Here is a 19,490-nt window from a genome sequence, read left to right on the forward strand (position 1 = left end):
TTTGTTTGTTTGTGACAGCGTTTCTCTGTGTAGCTCTGGCTGTTCTAAAACTCACTCTGTAGACCAGGCTGTCCTTGAATTTAGAGATCCACCCAAGTGTTGGGATTGAGATGTGTACTGTCATGCCTGGCTGCTAGAGTAAATTTTTTAATGACTGGAACCATTGTTTAACAAAGCTATGGCATGTTTCTAAGAAGTGTTACACATCCCTTCTGTTTCCTGGATATTTCTATTTTGTGGTAGTTATGTTAGGTTTTGAATACTCACTAAGCATGTTTTAATGTGTGTGAAAGACTGGTCTCCCAGCACAGACTGTATGTGCAGAGCCCTCTACCACCATCAGTTCTCTTCAGCTCTCTCTGAAGCACACCAGATGACCTCTCTTGGTCTGAGTCTGAATATACTCATTCTCTGTCTGTATTTGGCTCTTCCAGAAGCAGCTGTAGCTGGGGAGTGTTTGGGGAGTGTGTGAGCTAGACTCTTATCAGTTGTGTTACCTTGGAAAAAAATCACCCACCAACCACAAGCATCGGTTATCTAACCTGGGGCTGATATTGGATTTGCCTACCTTTTAGATCTGTTGTTTTTGGATTTAAAACTCTGTGTGTGTGTGTGTGTGTGTGTCTGTGTGTGTGTGTGTGTGTGTGTGTAGAGATATGTACATGTGACTGCAAGTGCCTACATAGGCCAGAGGTGTTGAATCCCGAAGAACTGGAGTTAACAGGCAGTTGTGAGCTGCCCAATTAGTGGGTGCTGAGAACCAACCTTGGTCCTCTTTAACTATGGAGCCAACTCTCTGGCCTTGACTTGTTATGTTTGGGTAATGTTGTATTCTATTTCCTCTGTTGAAATGGGTTAGGACAGTTGTTACTGCGCCTTCATGAGGAACTTTTAGAGACAAGGCATTGCATGTCATCCAGTACAATGTGTTTTGCAGCTAAGCAGTTACCTCAGCAGTTGTTTCTATAACATTTTGAGGTTTTTGTTGTTCTAAAGATATGGCTTTACTAGGTAGCCCTGGCTTTCCTTGAACTCAGAGATCAGCCTGGCCTGCCTCCCCAGTGCTGGGGTTAAAGGCTGCATCATCATGCCTGACAAGGTTTATAAAGTACAGTTTATTTTGTTGTCAAGCTTTGCCCCCATTGTCTACTCACTCTCTGCTCTTTGTCCTTTAGGATGGCTGGATCGGTGTTCGGTCAGTAATGCTTAAGAAAACACTAACAGCTACTGATTTCTACAATGGATATTTGCATGCATGGTACCAGAAAAATTCCCACGCTCACCCAAGCCAGTGCAGATTTCAGACTCTCAGACTTCCAACAAAGATGCAGCAGAAAACAAAGTTGTTGCTATGCAACAGTGCATTAAGTAGCTAGAAAGACAACGGACAAGGACCTATTACACACTTGTAATTTATTAAAAGCTTGATTTACGAGCAAGAAGATGACAGCGTGGGAGAAAGAGAAGTGGTTGTCAGGAGGCGGAAGTCTTTCGCTCTCCATTGTGTGTAGCAGTCAAGGGCGGACTTTTCTACTTGAATCACACAAGAAGTTTAAATAAAATTTGTATTTATAATGTTCAACCTAAAGGAGCTTGTATCCTTTGAAGAGTGAGACAACTAAATGGTGTGCATATATTCTAAAAGATTGTTTTAAATGGTGCATCTATGGACTACGGGCCTAGCTCAGTAGGTAGAGTGCCTGCTTAGCCATGGTGAAGTTCTGAGTTCGATCCCCAGCACCTCATAATCCAGATAGTGGTGCACACCTGTAGTCCCAGCACTCAGACAGCAGAAGCAGGAACGTCAGAAGTTGAAGGGCATCCTCAGCTGTCCCCAAGTTCTGTAGGACATTCCAATTTGGATTTTTATTATTGCTGGAAAAAAGTTTGCTTTACCTCAGACTTGAAACTGGACTCTGGCTTGGGGTGGGGCTCAGTTGGTGGAAATACTTGCCTAGTGTGCACATAGTGCTGTAGTCCCAGTACTTGGAAGATGAAGGCGGGAGGATAAGTTCAAGGCATCACTACCAAGCATGTTTAAGCTCCTGCCCAGGGCTGGAGAGATGGTTCAGCGGTTAAGAACACTGACTGCTCTTCCAGAGATCCTGAGTTCAATTCCCAACAACCATATGGTGGCTCACAACCATCTGGAATGGGATCTGATGCCCTCTTCTGGAGTGTCTGAAGACAGCTACAGTGTACTTACATATAATAATAAATAAATCTTTAAAAAAAAAAAAAAAGGCCTTCCCAGGGTGCATGAGACCTTGTTTAAGAACAAAAGCAAATGAAAAAAGAACTCTGTTGTTAGCTTCTAGTTAAGTGACTCGAGACAACCTACTTAAATCTTTAAAACTCTGGTTTCTTAGTTTAATAATATGGGTAAAACTGCCTTGCAGAATGGTATATTACACAGGAAATGCCCAGGGAAATGCCCAACATGGACACTTAATAATTGGTAGTATTGAGCCGGGCGTGGTGGCGCACGCCTTTAATCCCAGCACTCGGGAGGCAGAGGCAGGCGGATTTCTGAGTTCGAGGCCAGCTTGGTCTACAAAGTGAGCGCCAGGACAGCCAGGGATACACAGAGAAACCCTGTCTCGAAAAACCAAAAAAAAAAAAAATAATAATTGGTAGTATTTGCTGTCACCTCTCAAGTTTACTAAAGCACAGAGTGGCCTTATCTTAGTCAAGTACTCTGGTTATGTCTGAAGGTATCTCTGGATGAGATTAACAACGTTTAGTGGTCAACCCAGTAAAGCTGATTGCTTTTCTAATGTGAGTTAAAAACAAAAGGTGAGGCTGATAGTGTGGGGATACGGTGCTTGCAAAAAAAGCATAAAGACGTGAGTTTGGATCCCTGCCTCCACATAGAAAACAGACATGGTGGCGACTTCTGGAACCCCAGTACTGGGGCAGCAGAGACTGATGGATCCCAGTGACCCACTGGCCAGCCAGTGTAGTTCAGTGAGTGCCAGGTTCACCAAGAGACCCTGCCTGAGAAAGAGAGGAAGGCAGGAGATGAAGAGAAAGCAAAGAAGGAACAGTAGATGTCAGACTTTGTTAGACGCTTCTGCTCTTCTGAGACTTAACCCTGTTGACTTTGAACTGGAGTCAGAAACTAGTGACTGTGCAGTTGGCTGGCAGACTGCAGATCTGGAGACTTGATGGCCTTCATGACTGTGTGGCCCACATTATAAATCTGCCATTTCTCTGCCTTTACCTCACCTCCGTGGTGGTGCTGCTTTCCACCTTTGGGCCTTCTACAATCGTTTTTCTCCTGGGGGCAGCCACGCTGTGGAGTACACGGTTACACCAACATGAGGAAAAAGGTTTTAGAGTGAGACAAGATCTCAGAATTTCATCTCAGAGGTGAGGAAATGAAGGCTGGGCAGTGGTAGCGCACACCTTTGATCCCAGCACACAGAGGGAGAGGCAGATGGACCTTTGAGTTAGAGGCCAGCCTGATCTACAGTGAGTTCCAGGATAGCCAGAGATAGAGAGAAACCCTGCCTCAAAAAACAAAAACAAAACAAAAACCATACGTGATGGAACAAGTTCAGGCATTGCTACATTGTGAAGAATCAGAACCTCAGGATTTATCAGATTTATCTGTGTGTGGAGAGGGGCAGTCAGTTTTCTCCTTCTACCTTGTAAGTCTCGGTCTTCAGTGTCTATCCACCAAGCTATCTTGCCAGCCCAATGTTTGTTTGTTTGTTTTAAATAACTTTTTATTTGGTTTTGGATACCGTATTTCTAATACCACGAGGCCTCCCTGAAACCGAAAGCTCTGGGTTCACTGAGAGAACCTGTCTCAAATGAATAAAGCGGAAGGAGTTAGGGGAAGGTATCTGTGGACAAAACACCACAACCAAATGTAATTTGGGAAGAAAGGGTTCAGTTTCACTTGCTCTTCCATATCACACTTCACCATCAGAGACATTCACGTCAGGGACCTGGAGGCAGAGCTGACGCAGAGGTCATGGAGGTGGGCTCCTTACTGGTTTGCCCCTCATGACTTGCTCTGCCTGCTTTTTTTATACAACCCAAGGACAACCACCTACAGAGGCACTGCCCACAATCGCCTGGGCCCTCCTCCATCAATCACTAAGAAAATGCCCTACAGGCTTGCCTACAAACCTGATCTTAGGGACTGACTGCTCAGCAGAAATTCCTTCCACTCCTGTGACTCTATTCCAGTTTATATAAAGCTAACACAGTACCTGACATCTTCATTTGGTCTCTCTCTCTCTCTCTCTCTCACACACACACACACACACACACACACACCAGAACAAAACCAAGGTGAACAGCTCCTGAGGTTTGACCTCTGGTCCACATGCATGCACGTATGCACACACAAACATGAACACATACCTACATGTATACACCACGAAAAACAAAGAATAATAGCCCTTGAAGGGGGTGGCAGCATGTAACTCCATCGCAGACTGCCTATTTTTCATATATGAGATCTGATTTTATTCCCAGGACTTAAAAAATAAAGTACACAAATAAGTTAAAAATACTATTTCAGGGTAAGAGGTCTAGTTCAGTGGAAGAACACTGCCTACCGCCACCCTGGATTTGGTCCCTAAGCACGGAAAACAAAATTTAAAACCCTACTCTTCCATATCACAGTTCATCATCAAAGGTGCTCAGCTCAGTTACCTGGAGGCAGGGCTGATGCCATGGAGACATTTTGTTGGGGAGCGACTTTAGCTTTTTAAAACTAGCTTATAAAACTCCAGGCTCCCTTATGTTCTCTTCTCTCCAATTTTAGCCCTGGGAAAGCAACCCAGGGCCAAGTGCTTTACTACCGAGAGATACTCACTTTCTCACCCCATCCCCCACCCCATTTCGCAGCTGTTTTTTCTTTTAAGATTTATGTATTTACGTATTTTATGTATGTGATTGCTCTTTCTGCGTGTACAGACGCATGTCAGAAAACGGCATCAAAACCCATTACAGATGATCGTGAGAGACCATATGGCTTCTGGATATTGAATTCAGGACCTCAGGCTGGAGAGATGGCTCAGTGGTTAAGAGCACGGACTGCTCTTCCAGAGGTCCTGAGTTCAATTCCCAGCAACCACATGGTGGCTCACAAACATCTGGAATGGGATCGGATGCCCTCTTCTGGTGTGTCTGAAGACAGCTACAGTGTACTCATATAAATAAAATAAATAAATCTTTAAAAAATAAAAAGAAAAAGAAGGAAAGAAAAGAGAGAGAAAAGAAAAAATTCAGAACCTCTGGAAGAGCAGCCAGTCCTTTTAACTACTGAGCCATCTCTCCAGAGCCACCTCCACCTCCTCCTCTTCCCCCTCTTCTTCTGTTTGGAGGTCAAACCTAGGGCTTAAACTGCTAGAGTGTTATACCTATGAGCTGTGTCCACAGCCCTGGGCTGCTCTTTTGACAGTAGGGAGCAGGGAGGATTATCAGAACAACTCTTGAGGGAAAGCTCTTGCACTTATTCCTTAATAGCTGTTGAGGCTATAGCCCTGTTAGTGGAGTGTGTACTTAGCTTGTCTGAATTTGATTTGGTCCACAGATCTGCATAAAGTGATGTGTGCTGGTAATCCCAGCAAACAAAGGGTGGAAGCAGGAAGATCCAAAGTTCAAAGACATTTTAGTTATATAGTAAGTTTGAGACTAGCCTGGGCTAACTGAACCTGACTTAAAAAAAAAAAAAAAAACCATAATATAGTCCCCTAAGTCGATAGAATTCTGATCTTACAGTTAGAAAGAACATAGAGATTTAGTGCAAATAAACTAATTTTACAACCAAGGAGACCAGACCTAGAGAGAAGGAAAATGTCTTGTCCAAGGATAGAGTCAGAAGGGGTGTCTCTCTGTGTGTTTGTATGTCTATGTGCATTTATGTTTGTCTTTCTCTCTTCTCTCCTCTACCCACAGCGTTGTTTGCCTCCTTGTCTGTCAGTGCTAGAATGACAGCCTTTCCTGCATGCTAGGTACCAACTGAACTATAGCCTCAGCCTCAAATTCAGGGCTCTCAAATCACAGACGGCAGTTAATAAATTATTAATCACAGTAACCTCCTCATCAATATTCTGTCTGATGGGACCTTTAGGTCACAAACCAGAGAACAGGCAAGTCAGCATGTTTCTCTGGCAGCTCTGGAATACCTATCCAGCATCTTGGTCCCTATAACCCACTGCTCTCTGACTGGGCCTCCATCGAGCAGTGGGGAAACAGCATTGTTTACTATGTTGGCACTGAAGTCAGCATCCAGAGTGGTGGTATTCAAGGCTGCTGTGGAGATGGCTCAGTGCATAGTGATTTCTTAAGCATGAGGAACTGAGTTCAGATCTCCAGCAGCCCTGTAGAAAGTTGGTGCTCCTGTTACCCTAGCAACTAGGAGATAAATACAGGAAGATCCTGGGGTCTCGCTGGTCAGCCAGCCTAGTCAGTCAGCCCCAGGTTAGTTCAGTGAGAGACCCTGTCTCAAAGCACGAGGTGGAGAGCAACCAGGAAGACCCCTGACCCATGTCTTCTACATGCACACCCACAAGTATGCACTGTGCACTCATATCTGTACATCTGCTTGTATCCCACAGCATGGTGTTCAAGCTGGGTGTGATGGCATGCTCTGGTAAACCCAGCACTCAGGAGGCTAGAGTAGGAAGAACCCGTGTTTGAATCCAAGGCCAGCCTGGGATACATAGTGAGATCCTGTCTCAAAACAACAAAAAGATGGTATTGCAAGATAGTATTGTCTTTTTTTTTAAAGTATTTTCCAGTCACTTCTTAACAAATCCCTGGTTTCTGGGAATACTCAAATGGGCCCAATAAAGGGAGGCATTTTAGATCCAAGGCCTAATGCACTGAGATCACCAGATAAGGGAGGGGAAGGGCCCTTTGTGTAGTTGCTATGATTATAGCACATCGGACCCACAGAGAGCTGATGGGAGAGTCAAACTTCAGTAAAGCTTCTTATTAGATATCAACTTGAAGGCAATGGGCAGCTATGGAAGGATTTAGAGTATAGTATAGTTCTGAATATAGTTGTTTTCATTATACTAGTCACAAATAATATGTGAATAGATTTTTAAAATTTATTTTGTGTATGTGTGTGGCTTAGTGTATATATGTGCACCATAGGCATGCAGTGCCAACGAGCCCAATAGAGGATATTGGATCCCCTGGAACTGGAGTTATAGGAGGTTGTGAGCTACCATGTACATGCTAAAAATTGAAGCTAGGACCTCTGTAAGAGCAGCCAGTGCTCTTAAGCACTGCACCAACTCCAGCCTCATGAGTAGATTTTCATATAATACGCTAAAACTTAATTCATTATTCATTCAATCGTCAATTTCTGTTCAAGTCTAACAATTACATTACTTCATGTATATCTTTTAAAAATTGCAGCAAACAATGGTGCATACCTTTAATCTGAGCACTCAGGAGGCAAAGGAGGGCAGATCTCTGAGTTTGAGGCCAGCTTGGCCTGGTGGTCTACAGAGTGAGTTCCAGGACAGCTAGGGTTATGCAGAGAAACCCTGTCTTGAAAAACCAAATAAGTAAGTAAAATTTTAAAAAGTGTGTGTGTGTGCATGTACAAGTGTTGGTAAGAGCCAGAAAAGACAGATCCCCAGGAATTGGAGTTACAAGTAGGTGGTTGTGAACTACCTAATATGGGTGCTGGGAATCGAACTCAGGTCCTCTGCAAGAGCAGCAAGAACTCTTTACCACCGAGCCATCCCTCCAGCCCTTTGATGTATATCTTTGTCAGACATGAATATATATGTATATATATATATATATATATATATTTAAAACAAATGGTATTTTGTCAAAAAGAAACAAGTCTATTGTGATGGTACACACCTGTAATCCCAGCACTCAGGAGGCAGAAACAGGAGGACCACTCTAAGTCTGAGGCAAACCTGTGTTGTGGGGGATTCCCCAGAGGAGACTGCACAGAGATGAGTTTAAGCCAGTAGAAAGTCTTTATTAGCTGCTGACAACTACATTGGGTGTGAGTGATCATAGTGTAGCCCCTGAGCCTTTTTCAGGGTGAACTTTTAAAAAGATTTATTTATTTTATTTATATGAGTAGACTGTCACTATCTTAAAACACACCAGATGAGGGCATGAGATCCTATTACAGAGGGTTGTGAGCCACCATGTGGTTGCTGGGAATTGAGCTCGGGACCTCTGGAAGAATAGTCAGTGTTTTTAACTGCTGATCCATCTCTCCAGCCCTCAGAGTGAACTTTCAAGCACAAAAAACATGTCCTGGGTTGACATACTTCAGTTAACAAGACCAGTTAGCCAGAAGCAGAACTACAAAAGTCAAAAAGCAAGGTTGGTACGTTTAGAGACTTTCCCGGGACTATGGGCTTTGATGGATTAGGTCTTGGTTTCCATTTTTGGCAGATGGTACTGTCTACATTCTGAGCTTTAGAGCCCAAATGACACTTCCACCATGGAGTCAGTAGTGCTAAGGTCTGGGACCTGTCACACCTGGTCTTTATATAGAATTCCAGGCCAGGGAGGTTTACAGAATAAGATTCTGTCTTAAGACACACTCCCCACTTTCACCCCACATGCCTAAAGTTTGGGACAAATCCACAAGCCATTTGGTCCCTTGTTTATGTTACTTGGTATTCACAGCATATTCTGTGAACATTCCAGCTTTCGGAGGAGAGCCTCACACAGGCCTTGATGCTGTTCTTAGATGCTGTGGGAACTTCCAGTGGATGCCACATGGGACAGCTGCAAATTCTTAGCACTCTGCCCACCAGGTCTACCCAAGCTGTGGCCTGCCTTGCTCAGAAACCTGCTGCCAACAGCTGTGTGCTGAGACAGCTGGACACGCAGATGTCAAACATTCTGTCAAGGACAAACAGTATGCTTGCCATGTGTTGAGGAACAAGTGAAGATTCAAATAACCCTATGGGACTTTTCTAAGAGACACAAAACATTGTTAGATCACTCACATTGTAATAAAATATGCACATATATATATATACACACACATATATCAAAGCCTATCTATCATGTATTTGGTGATGAGCTCTGAATTTTGAGAGCTGGTTAAAGGTCTTTTCAAATTCTGTATCTACCACTTTTTGCTATAATTTTGAACAATTCAGTTAGCTTTGAGATACAGTACCACTATTTGAGATCCTTCTGCCTCACCTTTTTGAGAGTTGAGACATCACTATGCATTGGGGAAAATGTGTCTGGTGTTTGTCTAAGTTCTAGACTGGAACCCAAGACTCCTGAGCCATAGATCAGTGTTTGGTTGTTTTTTTGTTTTTGGGTTTTTTTTTTTTTTTGAGTTATTGTTTTCGTCTGTGCTCTCTAGGCCTGGAGAGATGGTTTGGTGGTTAACAAACTTACTGCTCTTCCAGAGGACCAAAGCTGAGCTCCTAGTACCCAGTCAGGCTTGATCCATCTTAGTCATCTGCAGTTCCAGCTCCAGGGGATCCAAAGCTGGCCTCAGCAGGCATCAGCACACACACACACACACACACACACACACACACACACACACATGGGCTGAGAGATCGCTCAGAGGTTAAGAATACATATTACTTTTACACCCGTGTTAGGCAACTCACAAACGCCTGTCATGCCAGCTCTAGGATCCTCCTCTGCCCTCCTTATAAACTACACTCATGTGCTCCACATATTCTCTCTCCCACAAACACACACAATTAAAAGTAATAATAATAAAAAATATTTTTAAGAGTTCTCCCTAAAACATTAGCATCTTGCTTTAGGAACCTTACAAATTTTCAAACAAGATTGACAGGTCACTCAGTATTATTATACATTATTTCAGAGCAAAGCTGTAAGCCGTTACTGAAAGGTGTTGTGGCATCTGCTACATCTCTCCTAAGAACAGTGACTAGACTGTGCCTGACAGAAGAGGGCAAACCAGCGCTGAGTATGTCCCCTCAACATCAGCACAAAGCCATAACAGGAGACAAGGCTTTGAAAGAAGGTCAGAGGACGGCGTCTATGCAAAAGGTAAAAACAGTTTTGCTGAGAAAGCATATGCAGCTGGGAGGCTGAAGGGGAATGGGACATGGGAGGCAGAGACTAACGAAGGGTGATGATCCAAATTTTTTATATAGGTATCAAAATGTCCTAGTTAAGCCATTGTAATGAACTAATATATACTAATTTTTTAAAATGACTAAGTCAAGGCCTGTTCACCAAAGCTATGGCCCAAAAGTGTCTCCCCACCAAAGCATGAAGACACCTAAAAACCGAAGTCAGAAGCAGATCCCCGGGGCCTACAGCCTAGATTTTCACTGCCATAGCTTCCTCCTCCATGCTCCTGTCAGAAGTGACCAAGGATTGACCCTTATCCACCGCCAGCCTCTAGGACACCGCAAGTCTCAGAACAGGGCCTCCCTCGCCGGCCCCGTCGCCATAGTAACCGCCAGAGCCCCGCCCCTTCCTCGCCATCTGGTCCCGCCTCCTCGGAACCCGGAAGCGGGAGGCGCGCCCGGGGAGCTCGCCTTACCAAAGCTGGGAGGCGGTGGCCTCTGGCTGCTCGGCCGCGCGCCCCCTCTGCCCGCTGCTCCCGCGGGGCTCCTGATCTGCGGCCGCCGGTCCGGTCCGCGCCCCGTCGACTCCATCCTCTGCGCCCAAATCGGGGCGAAGATCCGTCTAGGCTGGAAAGAAAGGGAAGCCGGAGCGGCCACGGCAGGTGAGGGGCAGGCCCTGGAAAGCAGGAGTGTGGGTGTGTGGTGCGTGTAGGGTTGTAGGTGGGCGTGTATCGAGCATGCGTGACTTATGATCAGAGTTCACGAGTGGGCAGGTCCTTGTGACCATGCACGTGATCCATATCTCCGTGTGTGCGTGTGGTGCGCTCTCGCGGGCGCCTGTGTGTGTCCGTATGTGCCTGTGGGTCTGCCTAAGGTTCAGCCTTGGTTCATTGCGGATTGTTGTTGTTTCTGAACTGGTGGAACCCAGGGCGGCCCCTATGGCGATTGGTGCCCAAAATCCTTAGTCAGACATCCTCATTTTCTTGAGCCACACATTCTGGGGCAGAAATTCAGGAGCATTTTGGTTTCAGTCAACTTTTAAGGGCTGCGAGTAGAGTTGTTTTAAAGATCCTACCTCAAACTAGGTGTGAGGCCTGTGAAAGAGTCATGAAGAGTTAGCAGGGCGAGAGAACCCTTTTTCTTCTTTTCCCAGGGAGTTAGAAGTTAGGGGCTGATGCTGTTGTTTTGTCTCCATCTGCAGTGGTCCAGCTTCTCTTTTTGCAAGGATTCTGCAAATTGGGAAGCCGTCTAATAGCTGTGTATGAATTTTCTAAAAGATTTTACACCAGAACCTTGAAACGAGGGGTCAGAGAGAAAGATGTGCGGGGAGTGTCTCCTCTCATGATATTTAGAGAGAAGTGGATAGGTTCCTGGAGAAAGGATAAATCTTACCTGAAGAAATCTCCAAAAAGATATACATATAGGTGTGGTGAAGGATGAAGATCTGTAGTGAACAGCCTGCCGCAGGGCCTTAGGTGTAGTTCAGTGGTAAAAGCTCATGATGAGCGTTCCCCAACACCGAGGACAATCATAGTTATGTCATCTAGAAGCTCACTAGTTCTAATAACCTTTTTAATTGGTTGTATTAACAATCACAGATTGTCCCTATATAAGTCACCTATACATTGAGATAAAGGACCAGCAATATGTGACTGACCGTGTGTTAACCATACGTAGAGGCGATTTCCTCAGCTATGAACTGCAGGTTCTGTTGAAACTCTGAAGGCCAAGAACCTGCTCGCTCACAACTAGCCAACTCACTGTCCAGCAACGCAAGGTCCAGGAAGAGCTGGGGAGCCTTAGCATCCTGCCAGCCGGAGGAGGGTTTCCTTGATAAAGCTTATCTCTGCTTCTTTCCTCACCAGCCTGAACAGGTGCTTCTGTTTTTTGTAAAGAACAGAGTCAAGAGAAATCAAATCTGTCCTGAACACACTGCCCATGTTTCTTTTCATCCTGACCAGTTTGGTCACAGTCTCAGCTAACTTTCTGGGCCACAGATTTTTTTTTTTTTTTTTTTTTTAGAATGTTTCTCTTGTGACTTGGAAAAGCATCCGGCTTAAAGTGGATGAAAGAGAGCTAGAACAAACTTTCCTTTTCATACCCTTCACAGCTGCTTTAGCTTTGGAGTGGGTTTTTTTTCCTTCCTAGCGGTCAGCTGGTCATCCGCAACATTTGGCAACTGTCTCACCTTTCCTCCCCACCCAACTAGCACAAGTGTTAGAATCACCTGTCCTTGCAAAAGTGGCCTCCCAGCTGTGTAGGAACTCTTATGCATCAAGATTAGTTACAATGTGGTCAGTACTGAGCTGCTTGTGGGTTATACTGAAGACCTGGTAAGGACTGCCCTTCAGCCGCTGTGGGAAAGAAGTAGGTAACTCATTTGTGTGCCTGCCTGTGTGCTTGTACCTAGTTTGGTTTGTGAGTGGCAGCTTATTAAAACTGTGGATATTTTTTTTTTTTTTTTGTAAGTTGGTCGATCCTAGGAGTAAACTTTAACAAGTTGATTGATGTTTTAGTTTTGTGTGTTTGAGACAGGGTCTTACTATTACTGCATAGCTCTGGCTGGCCTGGAACTCACTATGTAGACCAGGATGGCCTTGAACTCCCAGAGAGCTAGCTGTCAGACTCCTGAGGGCTAGGATTAAAGATGTGTGCCATCACACCTGGCTGTTTAGCCCGTCTTTAATATTCCCTCCTGCAGACATACTAGAAAATGTTTCAGGTTGGAATTGCACAGATGCTGTGGTGGTATTTCAAGTCTGTCCTGATATAAAATATTCCAGGATTAACTCTATATGCCGCTAGTTGCTTTCATTTTAAAGTAATAACTTAAAGGGAGACAGGAGAGTTTAACTAAAATGTACTACATAAATGTATGAAGCTATCAAATAAAGCAGTTTTAAACGGTGAAAGATGTGTTAAAAATGGTTTAAATGGCTTAGATTTTTTTGGTTTTTGGTTTTTAATTAGATGTTTTCTTTATTTACATTTCAAATGCTATCCCCTCTCCAAAAATCACCTATACCCTTTCCCTGCTCCCCAACCCACCCACTCCCACTTCCTGGCCCTGACATTTCCCTATACTGGGGCATAGACTCTTCGAAAGACCTAGGTCCTCTCCTCCCATTGATGCAGACTAGGCCATTCTCTGCTACATGTGCAGCTAGAGACAAGAGCTCTGGGGGTACTGGTTAGTTCATATTGTTGTTACTCCTATAGGGCTGCAGACCCCTTCAGCTCCTTGGGTACTTTCTCTAGCTCCTTCATTGGGGACCCTGTGTTTCATCCAATAGATGACTGTGAACATCCACTTCTGTATTTGCCAGGCACTGGTATAGCCTCAGGCTTAGATATTTTTAAACATATTAATATTTTAGATAAAATGGATTTTGTAAAGGATTGTGTTCTTTGTTTTAGTGTTCATAACCACATCTGTGCACACTGGTTTCAGCACGATTGATGGTGATTTATTTGATGTTTTAAAACAATTTACAATTTTAACAACTCTCTCTTTTTTTTTTTTTTTTTTTTGGTTTTTCGATTTTTCGAGACAGGGTTTCTCTGTATAGCTCTGGCTGTCCTGGAACTCACTTTGTAGACCAGGCTGGCCTCGAACTCAGAAATCCACCTGCCTCTGCCTCCCAAGTGCTGGGATTAAAGGCGTGCGCCACCACCACCCGGCAACAACTCTCTCTTAAAGCATCTCCTTTGTTTTGAGCTAAGAGACCTGTATCCTATCAGTACTGTAATTACAGTTTATCGTTGGACTGCCTCTATTTACTGGAAGTTCAGTTTAGTGATGCTCAAAGGCAGCATCCAGTGTTGTGTCCCTGAGGGGAGGGCCAAGGAATGAGGAAGTGTTTCATTGAGTTTAGAATCCTCTGCCAGTCCCAAGTTTTTTCTAAAATGGAAATTAAAAGTCAGCCTAGAATTAAGTTCTGAACTCTCAAACTCAGCCCTGCTAGGGAGTCTAGTCCTTCCATGGAAGTAGGGGAACACCATGCAAGGTAAGTATGTGAGTCTTAACTGGTGGATGGGTGGGACGTGCCTCTCTTGACAAAAAGAGACCGGGGAACCTTAATATCAGGTTCCTGTAATGATGTTGTGTGAGCAGAGAAGGAAAGCCAGTTCACAGCCTGGGGTAACTTGATTAGGAGGGATTCTCGGAGGGCTTGGTTCAGTCTCTTCAGGAGTTAGTCATTCTGTAGTCAGCAGATCGGGTGGGCTGGCTGCCAAACCATTCTAGGCTTTGGGCAAAGATGAAACCCACAGAGGGGAAACAAACTCAGAGGTGGCTGACTTAACCTAAGGTCATGGAAGTGCTGAACATGTTAATCCCTGTGATTGGCAGAGGCAGGAGGATCTCCGAGTTTGAGGCCAGTTTGGTCTACAGAGTGAGTTCTCAGATAGCCCAGGGCTACAAATTGAAACCCTGCCTCAAAAACAAAACAAAACAAAACAAAACAAAACAAAACAAAAACCAACAAAAAACAAAACAGACTCCTCCCAAACTATAAGACATGCCTTTTTTCTCTAGAGACAGACATTTTGTTGTAAGCTACAGAATGTTTACGTTCATATCACAGGTGTTCAGAGACATCTGTGTAACTCGGGACTGAACCCAGGGCTTTATGCACGTCATTTGGGCAAATACATCTCAGCCTATATACCTTTTAATCACATCAGCGGGAGTGGCGTGTTTGTCCCTCCCACCCCACCCTTCTTGAGTATTAGCTACATGTGAATTAAAGTTTGATTTTGGCATGTTGTGAATCATCTGAAAACAAGCCCTTTGTCATATGTCCTATAAGCATATGGGAAGTTCATTAAAATGGATTCTTCAGGTGCTGTCAGAAGAGTTCAGAGTTTCCTAAGTAGGATAGTGTAAAAAAGAGTATTCTGTATCTAATGTGGTTCTTTAGTTCTGCAAGACAGGAGTCCTCTTTTGGAGCTATGAAAGGGATCCATCCTGTGGCCCTCTGTAGTTTAAGTCTGTATGGATGAGGCAAACAACCCAGTGTCTCTGATTAAAGAATTGTTGGTGCAGCTAGACCAGCCTTTGCAGTGAGTTCAGGTGTAATGAGAATTCTCGCTGTGAAACTGTTATCTGCTTTTATTTCAGGGTTAACCTCTGCTTCTACTCATCATGGGAGAGATCAAAGTCTCTCCAGATTATAATTGGTTTAGAAGTACTGTTCCCCTGAAAAAGGTAAGTACGATTTTACTGCAGTTCATCGTCACAGACGCTGATGCTTGTATGTGGGCTAGAAGCTGTGCTTTAGTAGTGTGTGAGGGTGAAGGTTATTGCCAAATACTGTGACTAGATGTTACAGAGTGTAAAGTTCACCCATTCCCTGCCACATGCAGTCAGCTTTGGAGTGTAAAGATTTTCTTATTTGTAATTCCTTTTACATACTCAACCTCAGATAATGTAGAAAATGTAGATAGTATCCTCATTTCTGTTTCCGTTCCTGAAACTTAAGCATGGTAGAACTCTGTGTGCAGAGAACTACTTTCCTAAAACCACGACCAAGGCAACTTATCAGTTTATTTGGGGCTTACAGTTTTAGAGGATTAATTAGAGTCTGTGGCTATCATGGCAGAGAGCATTGTAGGCAAGCATGGTGCTGAAGCAGTAGCTGAGAGCTTACAGCCTCCTGATCAACAGGCATAAGGTAAAGAAAGACATACTGGGAATCTTTTAAAATCTCAAAGCCCATCCTCAGTGACATATCATCTCCAGTAAAGCCACACCTCCTACTCCTCCCCAAACAGGTCCCCCAACTGAGGACCAAGTATTCAAATATACGAGCCTATGAGGCCCATTCTCACCCGAACACCGTAGATGCATCCTTACTCAACCCTAGTCATCCGCTGGAGCCCATCTGCTTAGGATGCATGTAAACCCTCAGTTGAAATTTGCTATTGACTCTGAGCCCCATGATAATCCTAGACAAAGACCATTCCTATCACAGAGGGAGTCTTTGCTGGCGCCCTGCAGCAGTGTTGGGTACTGTGACGTCAGGATCATCAGTGCTGTCAGTTATAATCATTTTAGCAAAGCAGATAGCTGAGAAAGTATGGTGCTAGCGTGAGTTTATATAGAAATCCGAGCTACGTGTTGCCCAGGCAGAGGCTTCCTGCTAATAAATAGCCCTGGTACTGTTGGGAAACTCCCCGGGTATCTTAATGCTCCCAACTGTGTGACAAGGTGTGTGCTATGGATAAGAAACCTGAGGTCTATGGAGTTAACCAGCATATTATTGCCTACTAGAGTTTGGCTTAAAAATCAGAGTTACCTGGTTTCAGACTCAGGCTATCTGGGGCTGCTTACAAAGGGAGCCCCTTTTACCTTTTGCTTCCCAGCATTGAAGTAGGGTCCTTTTCCCTCCACCTTTCAAGTAACTCCCGAGAACTCTTGTAGATGCACTTCCTCAGCAAGCTCCTCAGTCAGCCCGAAGACCCCACGCTAACCTAACTGTCTCAGTCAGGGTTTGTATCCTGCACAAACATCATGACCAAGAAGCAAGTTGGGGAGGAAAGGGTTTATTCGGCTTACACTTCCATACTGCTGTTCATCACCAAAGGAAGTCAGGACTGGATCTCAAGCAGGTCAGAAAGCAGAAGCTGATGCAGAGGCCATGGAGGGATGTTCCTTACTGGCTTGCTTCCCCTGGCTTGCTCAGCCTGCTCTCTTATAGAACCAAGACTCCCAGCCCAGAGATGGCACCACCCACAAGGGGCCTTTCCCCCCTTGATCACTAATTGAGACAGTGCCTTACAGTTGGACCTCATGGAGGCATTTCCTCAACTGAAGCTCCTTTCTCTGTGATAACTCCAGCTTGTGTCAAGTTGACACAAAACCAGCCAGTGCACTATTCTTATAAGTCACTTCATTGATAGGCTCCTCCCCCACACTTGTCTTTCATGATATATTTGCTTGAAATTTTATGGTGTTTTGTTTGTTTGTTTGGGTTTTTTTAAGATTTATTTATTTATTATGTGTAAGTACACTGTAGCTGTCTTCAGACACTCCAGAAGAGGGCATCAGATCTCATTACTGATGGTTGTGAGCCACCATGTGGTTGCTGGGATTTGAACTCGGAACCTTCCGAAGAGCAGTCGGCACTCTTAACCACTGAGCCATCTCGCCAGCCCCCGGTGCTTTGGTTTTAAGTTGTTGAGCAGAACAAGTTTCAGGACAGCCAGGGCTGCACAGAGAAGCCCTGTCTTGAATAAAACAAAAACAAAAGTTGTCAAGCAGATACTGTGTGTTCTAACGAAGTTCTGATGAATCTGGCATTCAGAGAACTTGGAGGAAGTTGAACACCCTTAGGCATTTATGATGTATGTTCAGAATGCCTCTGTCCATTCATAGAACATGCTGCTTCAGAGTACATGTGTGTAAGCTACTGCTTCAGCACCTGGTATTTGTGTCGCTTTCCTCCCAAGTGAGTTATTGAAACAAATCTCTAGAAGATTTGAGATTTTGCTTTTTTGCATGATTTTACAAGGCCTGGGATTTGTTGTGTAGGCTGAAGAGGTCATCAGGTTTGGTTGTTTGCTTTAAAAAAAAAAAATAATCACAGGGAAAAGATACGTAGGAATCAAAACAAATGGCACGATACAAAGGTCGAAACATGAGAAGGCCGGATGGAAATGGTGTGGATTCCCTGGACTTTGGCTTGCCCCATTTGTCAGCTCTTGGTGACAACAATGACCCTGGTTAGTCAATTGCTACCCACAGGGGAATTGTGGAGTCCACAGTCCTGCTAGCTAGGAACACTCAGGGGGATTGATTTGAACTGGCAAGTGTTGGTGCAGTGAAGTATAATAATAACTAGCCTGCATCCAATTTATGTGAAGCACGTGGCTTGCCTTGTTTCATGTTCTTTCCTCCCTGTCCAGCTAAGAACATGAAATGACAAAGGCTTCTGACAGCCTCCTCCACATCCCCTTCCTAAAAAACCGTTTACTTTCTCCCACGTCCTCAAGTGAACGGTTTGAAGCATTTCCTGAGCCCGTGACGAACACACACACTTACCTGGTCCTTCCTCTGTCAGTGAAATCCCCTCCTTCCTCTCAGATTTGTACCACATTGGATCCTGAAGCATCTGGGGTGTGCCTAGCTCTCCCCATAGCCAGATTCTCAGTTCCCCTTGCCCGCCCTGTTTAATCTCTGACCCTGCTGATCCCAGCCAGTCCCCTGGACTAGCACTCAAGATGGACTGTAAACTGCACTTATGTACACACACACACACACACTCTCTCTCATGGAAAATGTAAAACACCGTGCAGAGCTTACTGTTTACTGGTAAACAGAACAGACTTCCCATTATTCTGCATAGACAGTCCAGTTGAAAACAGAACAGTTAAACGGTTGCGAATCTGTTCTTTGGAAGTTTATAAAGTGCACTAAGGAAAAGGAAACCAGGGCAGCTTATTGTGGGTACTCACCTGCGATCCCCATGTTGTCCTGTAACAAGTGTGAAGGTCAATAACAGTTGCCAATGACTGCTATAAACCAGACCCGAAAACCCCAGTCACGAGACGTTCCTTTCTTTCCCTCTTTCAATCTTCCCTCCAGATAATCGTGGATGACGATGACAGTAAGATCTGGTCGCTCTACGACGCTGGCCCCAGAAGCATCAGGTGTCCTCTCATCTTTCTTCCTCCTGTCAGTGGAACTGCAGATGTGTTTTTCCAGCAGATTCTGGCTTTGACTGGATGGGGTTACCGGGTTATAGCTGTAAGTATGGCTGCTTCAGCACTGAATCTCACATTCCTGGGCTTTGCCCTTCTGTCTCTGACGAACTATAATGCTGGGAACTCTTTATTTGAAGTAAGATTATATTTTCCCATTTTACTTCTCAGTCATGCAGCCTTTAGTTTTCTTATTTTTTTTTTTTTCTTTTTCTTTTTCTTTTTTTTTTGGTTTTTCGAGACAGGGTTTCTCTGTGTAGCCCTGGCTGTCCTGGAACTCACTTTGTAGACCAGGCTGGCCTCGAACTCAGAAATTCGCCTGCCTCTGCCTCCCGAGTGCTGGGATTAAAGGCCTGAGCCACCACGCCCAGCTAGCCTTTAGTTTTCTTACGGTTCATCAAACCCATGGCTGAGAGAGTGCCATACCACTAACTATGCTTACTGTAAGTGGCTCCATAACACTAAGCTGTGTGCCCTGCATTGGTTTTCTTTAAAAGTATCCTCAAACTGTCATCAAAAAAGGCTTTGCATTTCTGAGTATTTCTTAACAGGCTTATGGCTTGATGTAGTGTCCCACTGTCCTTCTGAATTTCTTTAAGAGTGAGGGTGTTTATGGGAAGATTCTGTGGCTTGTGATAAAGGTTTGTAGTGCGATCAATTTAAGCTTATCCCCAACCAGCTTAAAAATAAAGGAGACTCAAACTATGGTTATTTCATTTATCTTTGACAATTACTGGGCATAACCCCTAATCTACT

The 19,490-nt window shown here is 44.4% G+C and overlaps 2 protein-coding genes and 1 long non-coding RNA gene across 3 annotated transcripts in view; 2 read left to right on the forward strand and 1 right to left on the reverse strand.

The window, feature by feature from the left end:
• Mtfmt (mitochondrial methionyl-tRNA formyltransferase) overlaps positions 1–1,588 on the forward strand; it is a 20,091-nt gene extending 18,503 nt beyond the window's left edge. Inside the window, 2 exon segments of the mRNA XM_021171563.3 lie at positions 1,176–1,337; positions 1,340–1,588. Of these exon segments, the coding sequence (XP_021027222.2) occupies positions 1,176–1,337; positions 1,340–1,372 (195 nt within the window). The 3' untranslated portion in view covers positions 1,373–1,588.
• Positions 1–10,589, reverse strand: part of LOC147002053 (uncharacterized) — a 24,681-nt gene extending 14,092 nt beyond the window's left edge. Inside the window, exon 1 of the long non-coding RNA XR_015048974.1 lies at positions 10,508–10,589. This is a non-coding gene — a long non-coding RNA (uncharacterized LOC147002053). The remainder of the gene's footprint in view (positions 1–10,507) is intronic.
• Positions 10,449–19,490, forward strand: part of Spg21 (SPG21 abhydrolase domain containing, maspardin) — a 26,722-nt gene continuing 17,680 nt past the window's right edge. The window contains exons 1-3 of the mRNA XM_021171562.3: positions 10,449–10,693; positions 15,154–15,240; positions 18,619–18,780. Of these exons, the coding sequence (XP_021027221.1) occupies positions 15,178–15,240; positions 18,619–18,780 (225 nt within the window). The 5' untranslated portion in view covers positions 10,449–10,693; positions 15,154–15,177. The remainder of the gene's footprint in view (positions 10,694–15,153; positions 15,241–18,618; positions 18,781–19,490) is intronic.

This window comes from Mus caroli, unplaced genomic scaffold, assembly GCF_978045245.1.
Source record: "Mus caroli unplaced genomic scaffold, Mus_caroli_1 scaffold_11, whole genome shotgun sequence".
Classification (NCBI taxonomy): Eukaryota; Metazoa; Chordata; class Mammalia; order Rodentia; family Muridae; genus Mus; species Mus caroli.